Source organism: Sinocyclocheilus grahami, unplaced genomic scaffold (assembly GCF_001515645.1).
Source record: "Sinocyclocheilus grahami isolate Dianchi unplaced genomic scaffold, SAMN03320097.WGS_v1.1 scaffold86.1, whole genome shotgun sequence".
In the NCBI taxonomy this organism is placed as follows: domain Eukaryota; kingdom Metazoa; phylum Chordata; class Actinopteri; order Cypriniformes; family Cyprinidae; genus Sinocyclocheilus; species Sinocyclocheilus grahami.
The window spans coordinates 2,006,655-2,021,847 of NW_015505265.1; the positions used below are offsets into that span (position 1 = coordinate 2,006,655).

The following is a 15,193-nucleotide window of genomic DNA, read 5'->3' on the forward strand; positions in this document are numbered from 1 at the left end:
CTGGGAGATTTGAAAACTGATGCACAGTTTTGAACGTTAGCGCCGCACATATCCAGCTTCATATCAATGGGTTTTCATCGACGGTAGGTTTATTCGGTAGCTCACGGAGTACGGAGACGTACTTGAGAGGCGAGGAGCTCCGGTTTGAAATCCCGTGTAACTACGGTTTGACAAAACGGTTCAAATCTGCATGTTAGGAAGTTCAAATGACACGGTTGCATCAACAAATGTGTTTTTATATCAGTTTTGCATTTGTTAACACTATCGGGTAGGTTTAGGGTTGGGTTTGGTGTAGGGCATATTTCCAACACGATAGAGCATTAACTCTTAGCGACAGTCCCCGGATATTTGAATTCTGAACTGCCGCAATACGTACCTGAAGCAACGTAATAAAAACAGCAATATGTACCTATATCAACTTAATAAAAACGTGCCAGGGTTCACGTATTGAACCCGTGTTTTAGCGCCACTCAGTGGACATTTCTCTTTGAAACTGCGGTGAAACGTGCATTGTAAAATGTAACATTTTGTTTATAGTCTATAAAAGATAGTATTAAAAAGGTCTGCCACATTTATATGCCACTAAATATCTGCAGTTGAAATCATGCTCAACAGGTCATGAGTGGTAGAAACCCAGTTAAGCTGGTTAGATTGTTCAACCCATGGGGAGACAGTGAATGGAAAGGAGACTGGAGCGACAAGTAAGCTCTGCTTTTATTCAACATTATAGCAGATAACCAGCTAGCAGAACAACTGGCAGTAAAAATATAAAACATCACATTTTTTCTGCAAAAAGCAAAGGGAAGTACATGCAGTCCTTAACTCACAGAAATTGTGAAATGTTATCATTGTCAAAGCTATCCTTTGTCCTGATGTTTATTTTGCATAATTCTTTCAGATCACCTTTGTGGAACACAGTGAGCAGTGAGGACCACAAACAACTCCTTGTGAATGAAAATGGAGAGTTCTGGTGAGCATGAACCATGTTTTCATTTACATTCTTGAAATGTACTAAAACACAAAATACATTTAGTCAAGGATAAATTTTATTTACATTTTTTTTTTTTGCAGGATGTCAATGAACGATTTCCTTAAAACATTTGACAACATGGATATCTGCTGTATCTGTCCTGATTTTCTGGAAGGGAAGTCTGCTTGTCGCTGGATTTCCAAGTACCACCATGGCAGCTGGGTTTCTGGGAGCACAGACGGAGGCTGCATAAGTCATGCAGGTGCTTTTCTTAAATTATAAAAGCTGGTTATGGATGGAAATCTGCTTCTAACACCCCTCTCCTGTGATTGTAGACACCTTCTGTAAAAACCCCCAGTTTTGGCTGAGGATTAATGAGTTTGATAAGGCCTGCGAACAGGGCCAGAACAATGTTCTGGTGACTCTCATACAGAAACCCGACAAGAGACACAGACGCCACTCTGCACACCATGGCATCGGCTTCTACGTATTTGCCGTCAGTATTAACAAAAAAAGCAATACATATATTTGTACTGTGCATGTATGATGTCTTTGTGTTTGAAGTGTAACCTTTTTTATTTTATTTTGAACTTTCACAGATTCCACCCGAGGCAAGTAAAATATATAAATTATATCAGTTTCTTGTGTTAATCACATTGGTTTAAAAAAAAAAAGCACTGTGTATTTCAGGTTGTATCAATACATATTACATTATTTGTTATAGGCTACCTTTCTGGCACATTCATTTGAGATGTTCAGGGAAATTAAATTTTGAATCATTATCTGTTAGATGAGATCTGAGGGAAAGCTTGGATCAAGCTTTTTCCATGGAAGAAAGCCTGTGGTAACAAGCGAGCCCTTTCAACGTGCAAGACAGGTGATGAAATTCTTCAGGCTAGAGCCGGGAGAGTATCTCATCGTACCATCCACATACAATCCCAAAACGAAAGGAGAATTCATCCTGTCCATTCTCTGCAAAAATGAGATCCACATTCAGTAAGTTGCATTGAAGGACGGATAGACTGACTTTTTATTTATGCTTGGAAAGATATGGTTAATTTTTTTTTCATTTAGAAGCGACACAGAAAGAATGGAGAAAGATTTTCTTGTGGATCTTTTAGGCGGGTCTGAGGTAATAATACACAGAATCATTGTGTAAAAGTATTAGTATTCGCTTGTTTGAGTTTGTCAATGTGCAATCAGAGGATTACACACTGAAATCATTCATCTTTCAGCAAATCTGCAATTATGGGCAGCTAAATCCTGTTTTTGTTAATGCACCTATAAGATGGAAATAAGACCAGATATTATATCTCGGGACTCTAAACGCTATTTATTTATGTATGTATGTTACTGATGAAACGGTTCAGTTCTAGTTGTCATTTTAGCAGTTTTCTCTTCATTATCTTTTCTCATGTTCAGGTCCATTACACTGAAGAAGTGGATGAAAGATCAAAAACTAAAGCACTGTTTCGGCAATATTCTGATCAAGTAAATATGAAAGCTAATGTCTTATCAAAAATTACATTAAAAACAACAGCTGCTGTGCTTAACAATATAACAAGCTTCAAGCTCTTTAATGTCTTCTTTGGAAACAGTATAAAGTTGTTGATGCTGAGAAGCTTCAATGGCTTCTTCATGAAAACCTACTTGGACGTGAGTGTTTTTAAAAATCCTGTCCATTCCATGTGAAATATACTGTCTGTAGCTAGCTTTGAAATCTCACAAATGGATCTTTTGTGACTTATACCATTTAGGGCATAAAAACCCTGAAGGATTTGGCCTGGATTCCTGTAGAAGTATAATAGCCATGTCAGATGTATCCTTTATTATTTAAGCATGTAATTAAAAACGTGATAATGAAAATCATGATGATTTATCTCCCAGGTTTAGATGTATTTGCAGTCATATTGTAAAGAAATATGTTTTAGCTTTAGAAATGTTCCATGACTGTAACAATAACAATAGTTCAATGTGACTGGAAGACTCCGCGGACCAGAATTCATTCGTCTCTGGAACCGTATTTTGACATACAAGGTGAGTGGATTTGAGTGAGGAATTTAGCTATGGATTTTTATTGTATTTAAACAAGAAACGTAGCTATGTATTGAGTTATATTAAGATTTTTTCCCAGTTTTTATCAAGAATAATTTTTCAAGAATTTTTTTTTTTTTACAGAATATCTTCTACAGCATGGATTCTTCCAAAGATGGTGTTCTGTCTTTCAACGAACTGCAAAATGCATTAGAGAAAACAGGTTGAGACGCATACAGTTTATGCTTTGCTCTGGTGAACCGTTGTTGAAAATATTGTAATTTTCTTAGTTGTAGGTTAGTGTTCAATATTTGTGTTATATATTATCTGTTATATAACATGAATAATAAGCTGAGACGAGTGCTGTCAACTCACTTCTAATTTACTGAGAACTCTGAAATCTTTTTCTTCATTGATAACATAACATACACACGGTAGTGATCTTGAGCGCCTCCTAGTGTGCTGAAACATTAAGCACATACATCACATTTCCCTCCCCACTTAGTGTTGTTGTAACCATTTCAGTAACAATGTTACATACACTTAACATAGACAAAGATGGATCTTTCTTTTCCTTTTACATGTTTACATCTACATACAGTGGGGCAAAAAAGTATTTAGTCAGCCACCAATTGTGCAAGTTCTCCCACTTAAAAAGATGAGAGAGGCCTGTAATTTTCATCATAGGTATACCTCAACTATGAGAGACAAAATGAGAAAAAAAATCCAGAAAATCACATTGTAGGATTTTTAAAGAATTTATTTGCAAATTATGGTGGAAAACAAGTATTTGGTCAATAACAAAATTTCATCTCAATACTTTGTTATAATATACCCTTTGTTGGCAATGACAGACGTCAAACGTTTTCTGTAAGTCTTCACAAGGTTGTCACACACTGTTGCTGGTATTTTGGCCCATTCCTCAAGAGCAGTAATGTTTTGGGGCTGTCGCTGGGCAACACGGATTTTCAACTCCCTCCAAAGATTTTCTATGGGGTTGAGATCTGGAGACTGGCTAGGCCACTCCAGCACATAGATTCACCTATATAATGTAACACTTATAGTAATACCAAAATATAGAACAACTATGATAAAACAGTAGAATCATTCAATGAACTGTGTTGTGCTTATTCTTTAAATTAATCTCAGCACCATGACTGTTAACATACAACCAATGGAATTGGGTTATACCAACAAGGTAAGCCTTATGGGCTAAACCGTACTGGAGGCTTGATGGTGCATTCAGGATAGCGCTTAGCCTCTTTGTGTGGAGTGTGTAACACCACTTCATTGTCCCTAGTGGCTAAATCTTCTGATTGTGCTAATCCTGTTGGAATTTGATAAAGACCCTAGACGTGATGTCTCTCCTGAGATCAGATGTTCACACAAATCTGTCAGATTCCCCTCAGGAACTTCAATGGTCTCTGGACCAATCTCATCTCCCTTTTCGCAATCATCCTGATGTGCCAAAATTTGATCAACATGACGCCTCCAATGAACTGAAAGTCCTACATCGACAGTGTATGATACTGGGCCTGTCTTTGCTGACACCACACCAGGCATCCACTTCTTTCCTCGCCGATAATCACGAACTAATACCTTGTCACCCACTGCAAATGTTCTTTCTTTCGCATGAACTTGACGTCGCTCACACAGTTTGCCTTGAGCTTTTTCGACCACAGAGGCAACATTTGGCTTCAGCTGATCAAAGTGAGATCGCAATCTACGATGTAGAAACAACATAGCAGGTGACTCCTTTGTGGTGGCGTGCGGGGTGTTACGGTATGCCAGTAGAAAGGTGTCCAACCTTTGTTGAATGGAAGTTGATCCTTTGGAACAACGTAAAGCCCGCTTTACTGTCTGAACCATGCGTTCCGCCAAGCCATTAGTAGCTGGGTGAAAAGGTGCAGAACGTGTGTGTGTCACTCCATTGGCCTTGAGAAATGTCTGGAACTCCTCGGAGGTGAACTGAGGACCGTTATCACTAACCAGCACTTCTGGGAGTCCATACTGACTGAACAGTGTTCTCAGCACCTGAATGGTCTTAGTAGATGTAGTTGAATCCATCACACACACCTCAGGCCACTTGGAGTGAGCATCTACTACTACCAAATACATGTGTCCTTCAAATGGACCTGCGAAGTCCACATGTATGCGTTGCCACGGTGACTCTGGCCATTTCCACGGATGTAAGGGTGAAGGTCCAGGAGCTTTTTGTGTCTGCTGGCATGTCTGACAGGTTTTCGCCAACTGTTCAACTTGAATGTCAATTCCGGGCCACCAGACATAACTACGTGCCACCGCCTTCATCCTTGCGACACCTGGATGTCCCGTATGTAGTTCTGCCAGTACCCTGGATCTCAGCTTAGGAGGAATGACCACCCTCCAACCCCACATGAGGCAACCTTGCTGCGTAGTCAGTTCATCCTTCCTGTACACATATGGGGCAAGCACATTATTTGCATCCGTGACATTTGGAAAATGTCCAGTTGCCACCATCTCCATTACTTGTGACAGAATGGGATCATTTTGTTGACTAAAGATGGTTGTCAACGGCCGGTGATCTGTAAACAAAGTAAACTTCCGCCCATACAGATATTGGTAAAATTTCCGTACACAAAAAATAATAACAAGTGCCTCTCTTTCAATTTGAGCATAATTTTGCTCTGCTTTACTCAGTGTTCTTGAGGCAAAGGCAATTGGTTTTTCCTGTCCGTCCGGGAGGATGTGCGAGATGACAGCGCCAACACCGTATGGTGATGCATCACAGGCCAGTCTGATTGGTAACTGTGGGTTGTAGTGTGTCAACACACTCTGTGACAGTAACAGGTTTTTCGCCTTATCGAATGCCACATGTGAGACCACAGCCACTGTTTTCCTTTGCACAGAAGAGCATTGAGAGGGGCTAACACTGATGCCAGATTAGGGATAAATCGACTATAGTAATTTAAAAGTCCCAGAAATGAACGAAGTTGTGTGACGTTCTTTGGTGCCGGTGCATCCATGATTGCCCTGACCTTTTCAGGTGACTTATGAAGACCCTGAGCATCAATGATATGCCCCAAGTACTCCAGCGAGTCTTTAAAGAACTCACACTTCTCACGCTGGACACATAGCCCAACTTCATCCAGACGACTGAGGACTGTGTTCACATTTTTGAGATGTTGCTCATCATCTGACCCAGTCACTAATATATCGTCTAGGTAGCAGTGCATGTTAGGGAGGCCTATTAAAATCTGATCCATTGCCCTTTGGAAAATTGCAGGTGCCGATGCAATACAGGTTTTCGCCCACTGTTCAACTTGAATGTCAATTCCGGGCCACCAGACATAACTACGTGCCACCGCCTTCATCCTTGCGACACCTGGATGTCCCGTATGTAGTTCTGCCAGTACCCTGGATCTCAGCTTAGGAGGAATGACCACCCTCCAACCCCACATGAGGCAACCTTGCTGTGTAGTTAGTTCATCCTTCCTGTACACATATGGGGCAAGCACATTATTTGCATCCGTGACATTTGGAAAATGTCCAGTTGCCACCATCTCCATTACTTGTGACAGAATGGGATCATTTTGTTGACTAAAGATGGTTGTCAACGGCCGGTGATCTGTAAACAAAGTAAACTTCTGCCCATACAGATATTGGTAAAATTTCCGTACACAAAAAATAATAACAAGTGCCTCTCTTTCAATTTGAGCATAATTTTGCTCTGCTTTACTCAGTGTTCTTGAGGCAAAGGCAATTGGTTTTTCCTGTCCGTCCGGGAGGATGTGCGAGATGACAGCGCCAACACCATATGGTGATGCATCACAGGCCAGTCTGATTGGTAACTGTGGGTTGTAGTGTGTCAACACACTCTGTGACAGTAACAGGTTTTTCGCCTTATCGAATGCATCTTCACACTCCTGAGACCACAGCCACTGTTTTCCTTTGCACAGAAGAGCATTGAGAGGGGCTAACACTGATGCCAGATTAGGGATAAATCGACTATAGTAATTTAAAAGTCCCAGAAATGAACAAAGTTGTGTGACGTTCTTTGGTGCCGGTGCATCCATGATTGCCCTGACCTTTTCAGGTGACTTATGAAGACCCTGAGCATCAATGATATGCCCCAAGTACTCCAGCGAGTCTTTAAAGAACTCACACTTCTCACGCTGGACACATAGCCCAAATTCATCCAGACGACTGAGGACTGTGTTCACATTTTTGAGATGTTGCTCATCATCTGACCCAGTCACTAATATATCGTCTAGGTAGCAGTGCATGTTAGGGAGGCCTATTAAAATCTGATCCATTGCCCTTTGGAAAATTGCAGGTGCCGATGCAATCCCAAAGGGTAACCGATTGTAACAGAACAGCCCCTTTGATGTGGTGATTGTGAGGCAATATGCTAATGATGTGAATAAATCCTCTATTTGTGGAATTGGGTAACGCTCAACACAAAGGGTAGGATTCACTGTTACCTTAAAATCTCCACAAATCCTCACATCCCCATTCCTTTTTACAACTGGCACAATCGGTGTGGCCCAATCGCTGTATGTCACAGGGGAGATGACCCCCAACTCCACTGGTCGACTTATCTCAGCCTCGACTTTTGGCTTCAAAGCATAGGGGACATTGCACGCTTGGCAAAATCGTGGCTGAGACTGTGGCTTGAGTGACACTGTGGCTTCGATACCTTTTAACAAGCCCAATCCTTTCCTGAAAACATTTTTGTGTTTTGATAGCACTGTCTCAAGTGCATCCTTTTTCACACTCTTAATTTCACACCAGTTCAACCTGATTTTCTTGAGCCACTCTCTGCCCGAATAGAGGTGGGGCACTTCCTTCCACAACATAAAGTGGTAATTTCGCTTTTTGTATGTTCATTTTCACTATAACTTCGATGACCCATACTGGAGACACCACTTCTCCTGTATATGTTTTTAGGATCACATCGGTTGTGCACAGCGGTTTATGAGCTAATTGTGAGTTGTAAAGTTCTCTTGAAATTAGAGAGACAGCTGCTCCAGTGTCTAATTCCATTTCCATAATTTCTCCTTCAACCTTTGGTTTAAGACGAATGTGTGACAATTCCTGCTTTTTAGTCATCGCATGCAATGCAAGCTCCGTATCTGTAGTGTCATCACTAGATGAGTCCTTCACATCCATCTGATGCACTTTCCTTTTCTGTTGGAAATTTTTCACCCTCTTTGACTTACACTTATTACATTCAGTCATGTGCTTCCCTTTAATTCTGCACACACTGGAAATGTGGCCTTTTTTTACCACAATTGTGGCACGGTTGCTCTTTGAAATAACAGTCTTTCTCATTATGGGTTGTTCTTCCACAACGGTAGCACTTATTTCCTCCTTTCTCTTTCAAGGACAGTGCATGGACTTTCAAAGAGCTACTTAACTGATGAGATTCCCACGCGACCGTTTCCATAGACACTGCTATCTCCACTGCCTTTTGAAACGTGAGAGCTGCTTCCGTCAATAGCCGCTTCTGTACAGACTCCGTTTTCAGCCCACACACAAAGCGATCGCGCAGCGCGTCTTGTAAATGCGTCCCAAATTCGCAGTGTTCACTCAGCTTTTTCAGAACTGCGACATACTCTGCTACTGTCTCTGTTTCGTGCTGACTGCGGTTATGAAACCTAAATCTTTCTGCAATAACGATCGGTTTTGGTGAGAAATGGTCTTTCAAAACAGTCACAATGTCATCATATGACTTCGCACCTGGCTTATCTGGGGCGATTAAACTCCGCAGCAGGCCATATGTAGATGAACCCATTACACTCAGCAACACCGCGACTTGTTTCTCATCTGCAATGTCGTTTGCAGAAACAAACTGTTCAAACCTTTCTATGTAGGTAGCCCACTGTTCAGCGGACTCATCAAAGGCATCCATATGACCGATAAACACAGCCATTTCGTCGGGTGTTGTTCCACGAGTTCACTACATACATCCAATCCAATAATGCAGTAGCCAGACAAATCAGGCATTCGAAAAGACAATCCTCGTCGCCAATATGTTATATCCTATCTGTTATATAACATGAATAATACGCTGAGACAAGTGCTGTGTCAACTCACTTCTAATTTACTGAGAACTCTGAAGTCTTTTTCTTCATTGATAACATAACATACACACGGTAGTGATCTTGAGCGCCTCCTAGTGTGCTGAAACATTAAGCACATACATCACAATTTGCATTACCTTTAATATCACTGTAAATGTTAGAGCCAGCATAGTAGCCACCCTCTGTGTCCAGTGACCCATAAAACCTAAATATACTGTATTTACTGTATGTCATGGTTATTGTACCCTAGGCCTGCATCTAAATGAAGACATCCTGAATCTCATGTTTGTGCGGTATGGTGGTGCTACTGAACAGATCTCTCTGGAGGGTTTCATATGCCTTGTCATGCGTTTGAACTGCATGGCCAGTGAGTAGGACTTAAGTGTACTGGACAGAAACTGTATATATATATATATATATATATACAGTGGGTACGGAAAGTATTCAGACCCCCTTAAATTTTTCACTCTTTGTTATATTGCAGCCATTTGCTAAAATCATTTAAGTTAATTTTTTTTCCTCATTAATGTACACACAGCACCCCATATTGACAGAAAAACACAGAATTGTTGACATTTTTGCAGATTTATTAAAAAAGAAAAACTGAAATATCACATGGTCCTAAGTATTCAGACCCTTTGCTCAGTATTTAGTAGAAGCACCCTTTTGATCTAATACAGCCATGAGTCTTTTGGGGAAAGATGCAACAAGTTTTTCACACCTGGATTTGGGGATCCTCTGCCATTCCTCCTTGCAGATCCTCTCCAGTTCTGTCAGGTTGGATGGTAAACTAAATTATTTTAGCAAATGGCTGCAATATAACAAAGAGTGAAAAATTTAAGGGGGTCTGAATACTTTCCGTACCCACTGTATATATATATATATAGAAAGTTTTTGTTCCATACTTTCATGCTCCTGAGCTACATACTCCTGGGTATTATGTTTTGGATTTATTACATATGAACAGTCTTTATTCTTTTCATCAGGAATATTCCAGAGACTGTGTGAAAATGGAAAGATAACGCTTGATGAGAGTGAGGTAATCCTTGTGTAAAATGTTTTTTTTTTTCATATTTCCAAACACATACATGTGCTTAATAGTTCATATATTTACAACCTGTTTGTGTGTATCTGTGTTTTAGTGGATAGGACTCACCATGTACTCATGAGGGAATGTCTGCTTGCCAGGAGGATTGCCAACATCGCAAGAAGCGATGTGAAAATAAAATATAAGTTTGGTGATCAAAAACAATCAGCAATTTAGGCAATCTAAACATTTATTTCTTTTCTTTATTTTTAGCTAATTGTGATGGTTATACCATTTCTTCTTTGCCCTTTTATCCCTCTATTAAAATGCTTTTCTCTTTTTCTTAAAATTAATTTGATATACCCATTTTATATGATCAAACTGTTTGTAGTAATTCCAAAAAATCTGTCTATTTTGACTGTTTGAAAAGTCATGCATCTGATGTATGTATTTCTCATTGTACACACTTAAGAGTCACTGTTGGTGTAAAGCAAATTATTTTAATACTAGTTTTGATGTTATTGTGCTTGTGAAGTAAGACTATTTCTCAACACAACATCGTATAAGGGGACTTTAGGCCACATGTAGGTCTACAATACATGGAAAGATCTATCTATTTGCAGTCATTTTCATCTAAATGACAGATGCTTCGGCTCCTGCAGAACTTTGAAACATGATTGACATGCCAGGAAATGTGTTTTGGTGTCAGTTTTTGTCCATTGTTTGTCTGATATCAGCCACATTGATAACATCCACACAAGAGAAAATATTCAGCTGTCTTTTGAACAATTCTAATGTATACTGAACTCTAGTTTTAGATATAAACTTTTGATTTTAAAAACACTTGAATGAAAATTGTTCTAATTGTATAAATAGCTATATGGATTGAATTACTTTGTTTTTAGCTTGTAAATTTAGTGCTTTAGTGTATATTTAGTGTAAGCATGACTTTTTTGATTAGTAATATTTTCAACGCAAAAGTAAATATGCAAATAATGTGGTTATTTCAACAGTTGTGCTGTTCCTTAATGTGCAGTTACATTTACCTTTGCTCGAGAACATTTCATTTCTTCAGTCCTGACAAAGTCATAAAATATTTTTTAAATCTCAAAATGTGCAGATTTAAACAACTGTAGATTGTGAATCTTGCTGTTTTGTTAAGTGATTTGTGTGGGATGTTTGTATAAGTGAAAGGCAAATGTTAGACAATTATCTACTTTAGTCAGTCTTTCAAGGAGATCGAGTTTGGAATGTTGTAATTCTGGACCATGACATCACATACTGTAGGTGTGAGGCATTTGAATATTCTTTACACACTGACATGCTTTACCTTATGAAGTCGCCTGAATTGCAGGAAAAACAATCTCTACACAAAGTAAAGGGTGGAATGATTGCAAAAATAAAATAAAATAGTATTCCACTTGTGTCCAGCACACAACCAGACACAGGGAGGAAAAAATTGTCTTTTACTGTAGCTTTCTGACCAACCTGATTCTTGCAGGCGTGATGTATATCTTCCTTTTATCCTTTTAATTAATTAATTAATTTTAACTAATCCATTTTCAAAAATGAATTATGCATTAAATATTTATTTTTGTTGAAACATGGTTAATAGAAGAACACTAGATAAGCTTTAACACAGTTGTAACTTTTTTTAGTTTTAACTTTTGCTTTATTGTACTGATACTTGAGTATTATAACACTCAGTAACAGAGACAGGATAATATGAAAGTAGACAGTCACAGCTCAATTCAGGTAAATAACAAACTTTTTAAATATAAAATGTGAGACCTTTTTTTCATATATTGTGATGAGGGTTGTCCTACCAATCCTGTTAAGTTCTATCAGAAAGACTCAGAGGGAAGGTAAACGTTTACATGGTATTTATTCCGTAAAGTGTTAACGGATGTTGGTGAGTGAGTTACAATAATTAGGGAATAGTTGTATAGAAAGATTATTTGGCATAGGCCCCGTCCTTTGTCCAAATCCTGGGGATGCAGATTTGGCTGATCCTGCCTGAAGATGAAGTCAGGGGAGGAGCCTACCCCCTATGGATGGACAGGGCCAACCTGTTGGTGGTGGTGGGGAGGATGGAGGGGAACGTCGGCGACATCAACTGCGAAAATGAAACAGAGTTCAGTGCTTATATACTCCAGGTGTCAAGCAGTGATTGGTCAGACCTGTTAGTAGGAATGAATAACGTGGCATTGGAGTCTTCCTGACAAAATTTGCACTGACACTTCCATTTCCTGGGCCAGGACTTTAATGATTCTGTCTGAACAGGAACTAGTGTCACCTGGTAAACCATTCTTCACTATTGATGGAATGTCCAGGCTTGATTACAAACAAGGGTCCAAACTGGGTAAATTTGGGTTTATTTGAATACAGTATGAAATGAGCTCTATAAGCGGTCATTATCTCAGTTTCTAAGTAGCATTACACATAAATCAAAATAACCATGTCTCCTTGTCTTTTAACCTCAAAAGATGAAGAGACATAATTTATGACAAAAGATACAATATCATAATCCTAGTCATTCCAGCTGGTCAGACATTCAGCAACAATTATATATGCATGTTTCACTTCAGGGTTTAATACCTATTTGATATCAGAATGTTTATGAATCTGTAAATTAATTTGATGATTATGCATTACACATAAATCAAAATAACCATGTCTCCTTGTCTTTTAACCTCAAAAGATGAAGAGACATAATTTATGACAAAAGATACAATATCATAATCCTAGTCATTCCAGCTGGTCAGACATTCAGCAACAATTATGTATGCATGTTTCACTTCAGGGTTTAATACCTATTTGATATCAGAATGTTTATGAATCTGTAAATTAATTTGATGATTATGAAAAGACAATTCCTCTATTTAACCCTTACCCTTTTTTCTATATATTTGTCTCTGTGTGTAATTTGTCTTTGTAACGTACACTGTAAAAAATGACTGTGAATTTAATGGTAAAAGACTGTAAAAATGCTACAGTAAAATCCTGTTAAATGGTTAACGGTAAATTCCCCTACTATATACAGTGAAAAACTGTATTGGACATTACGTGTATTGGAAATAATTTTTTAAGGTAGTATACCGTTTTTGGAAGTGAAAAAGACTGTATAATTTACAGTGAATAACCGTAAATTGACATTCCCAGAATTCCCTGCGTTACATTTCAAATTGTTTTTTTGTTGAAATAACTATGTTTCTTCTTAATTTTTTCTTATCAGTTTTGTATATTAGGGTTGTGTCAACCCATTTCAGTTTCATGTGTGTTACCATGATGGTGTGTGGTGTTTGTGTGAATGACACTGTGCACCTTCTATATATGTTATTATTTAAAAGCTGCTTGTGATGGGCTTTGGTTCATCATGTGACTTTCTCATCACCACCTGCATCTGGTGGTTATCAGTGTATTACAATGGTACAAAACAGATTTCAGTACTTCAATAGGTTGGTATATTAACATTATATCAGTTAATGAAATTACGGTATTTAACTGTAAATGTAAGTAAATTTTTTTTACAGTGTAGGGAGGCGACAACGGAGTTGGAGGATCCAAATGCAAGGCTTTATTCTAAAGAGCGTGGTCAAAACAGGCAGGGACAAAATACCGCAAAACAGTTATATCCAAGGCACATGGAAAAGAGTAATCCACAAAATAGGCAACGATCATGGTAGGCAGCAAACAATCAGAATCAAGGAACCAGTCAAGGGTCAAAAACACTAAGGCAAGGCAAGAAAACAAGGAAGTAGGAAAACACAGGAAAAACTCAGCCATGTGTGTGTGAAAGTGTCTGACTTAAACAGTCCTCCTGATAGGAAATGGGAGGAGTCTGAGATTAGTTCCTAGGCAGGGGTTATGGGAAATTTAGTCCGGGATGGAGGTCTACTCCAGGTAGAGACTGTGACGATCTTACAGTTCTGGCGATTTGGGAAATGGATTGATGTTGTCATTGAGGATCTGCTTCCAACAATTGATAACAAGCTCATTTTTGTGGGTTTGAAAACATCTAATGAGTTTTGGCCTGCCTTACTGGAGAAAGCTTATAATAACATGACGTGACATGTGGCCATGTATGGTGACCAACACTCGGAATTAGTGCTCTGCATTTATCCCATCCAAAGTGCACACACACAGCAGTGAACACACACACACACACACACACACACACACACACACCATGAACACACACCCATTTATGTGGGGAGCCATTTATGCTGCGGTGCCCGGGGAGCAGTTGGGGGTTCGGTGCCTTGCTCAAGGGCACCTCAGTCATGGTATTGAAGGTGGAAGAGAGCTGTACATTCACTCCCCCCACCTACAATCCCTGCCGGTGTGAGACTCGAACCCACAACCTTTGGGTTACGAGTCCGACTCTCTAACCATTAAGCCACAACTTCCCCTTATGCAAAGTAGGTGCCAGCAGATGCTGTGACATAAAGACAGAATTAATGTACTTATTGTTTCTTGTCTCTAGAATATTGATGTGTGAAACATATGCATGATCTTAACTTTGATCTGTCCCTCTTAATAGATTTGTATGTTGTTGTGGGAAGGAACACTGTAACATCTATAAACATTGACAGTGCTCATTACATCATATTCACTACTTTACAGAATGTCTGTGACATTGTAGCATTTACACACCATAAAATTGTTCTGACATTACAGGGTACACAGACCTAGATGGCGGATTCATGTCTGAGGCCCTGATGAACTTCATTGGTGGGGTGCACATGCAGTTTGTGTTGAATGAAGCTCCTGCTTATCTGTGGGACATTATGGATCATGGAGCCAATTCACAAACCCTCATGGGCTGTGCTTCTTATCATGGTGTAAGACCTCTCATAATCCTGGATTCAATTCTTCATTGACAAATACTGTTGGCTTAAACCAATGATATAGAGATATATGTACTTAGGATTTACCAAAGTGTTTCTAAGAACTGAGAGTCATGACCCGAATCAGACAGGTGGAGTTATACAAAAGTCCACTCTTGAACATTGCTCGACCAGTCAGATTCCAGGACCAGAGATGCTACAATATAAAAAGGCTAGTTAAAGAAAGAAAGAAAGAAAGAAAGAAAGA

The 15,193-nt window shown here is 39.2% G+C and overlaps 1 protein-coding gene across 1 annotated transcript in view; it reads left to right on the top strand.

The window, feature by feature from the left end:
- LOC107586857 (calpain-1 catalytic subunit-like) overlaps positions 1–10,865 on the top strand; it is a 15,747-nt gene extending 4,882 nt beyond the window's left edge. The window contains exons 8-22 of the mRNA XM_016274408.1: positions 616–701; positions 899–970; positions 1,072–1,232; positions 1,306–1,466; positions 1,570–1,581; positions 1,761–1,966; positions 2,045–2,102; positions 2,393–2,461; positions 2,569–2,626; positions 2,728–2,789; positions 2,939–3,007; positions 3,149–3,227; positions 9,320–9,436; positions 10,056–10,108; positions 10,212–10,865. Coding sequence (XP_016129894.1) covers positions 616–701; positions 899–970; positions 1,072–1,232; positions 1,306–1,466; positions 1,570–1,581; positions 1,761–1,966; positions 2,045–2,102; positions 2,393–2,461; positions 2,569–2,626; positions 2,728–2,789; positions 2,939–3,007; positions 3,149–3,227; positions 9,320–9,436; positions 10,056–10,108; positions 10,212–10,238 — 1,290 coding nt within the window. The 3' untranslated portion in view covers positions 10,239–10,865. The remainder of the gene's footprint in view (positions 1–615; positions 702–898; positions 971–1,071; positions 1,233–1,305; positions 1,467–1,569; positions 1,582–1,760; positions 1,967–2,044; positions 2,103–2,392; positions 2,462–2,568; positions 2,627–2,727; positions 2,790–2,938; positions 3,008–3,148; positions 3,228–9,319; positions 9,437–10,055; positions 10,109–10,211) is intronic.
- The last annotated feature ends 4,328 nt before the right edge of the window (positions 10,866–15,193 follow it).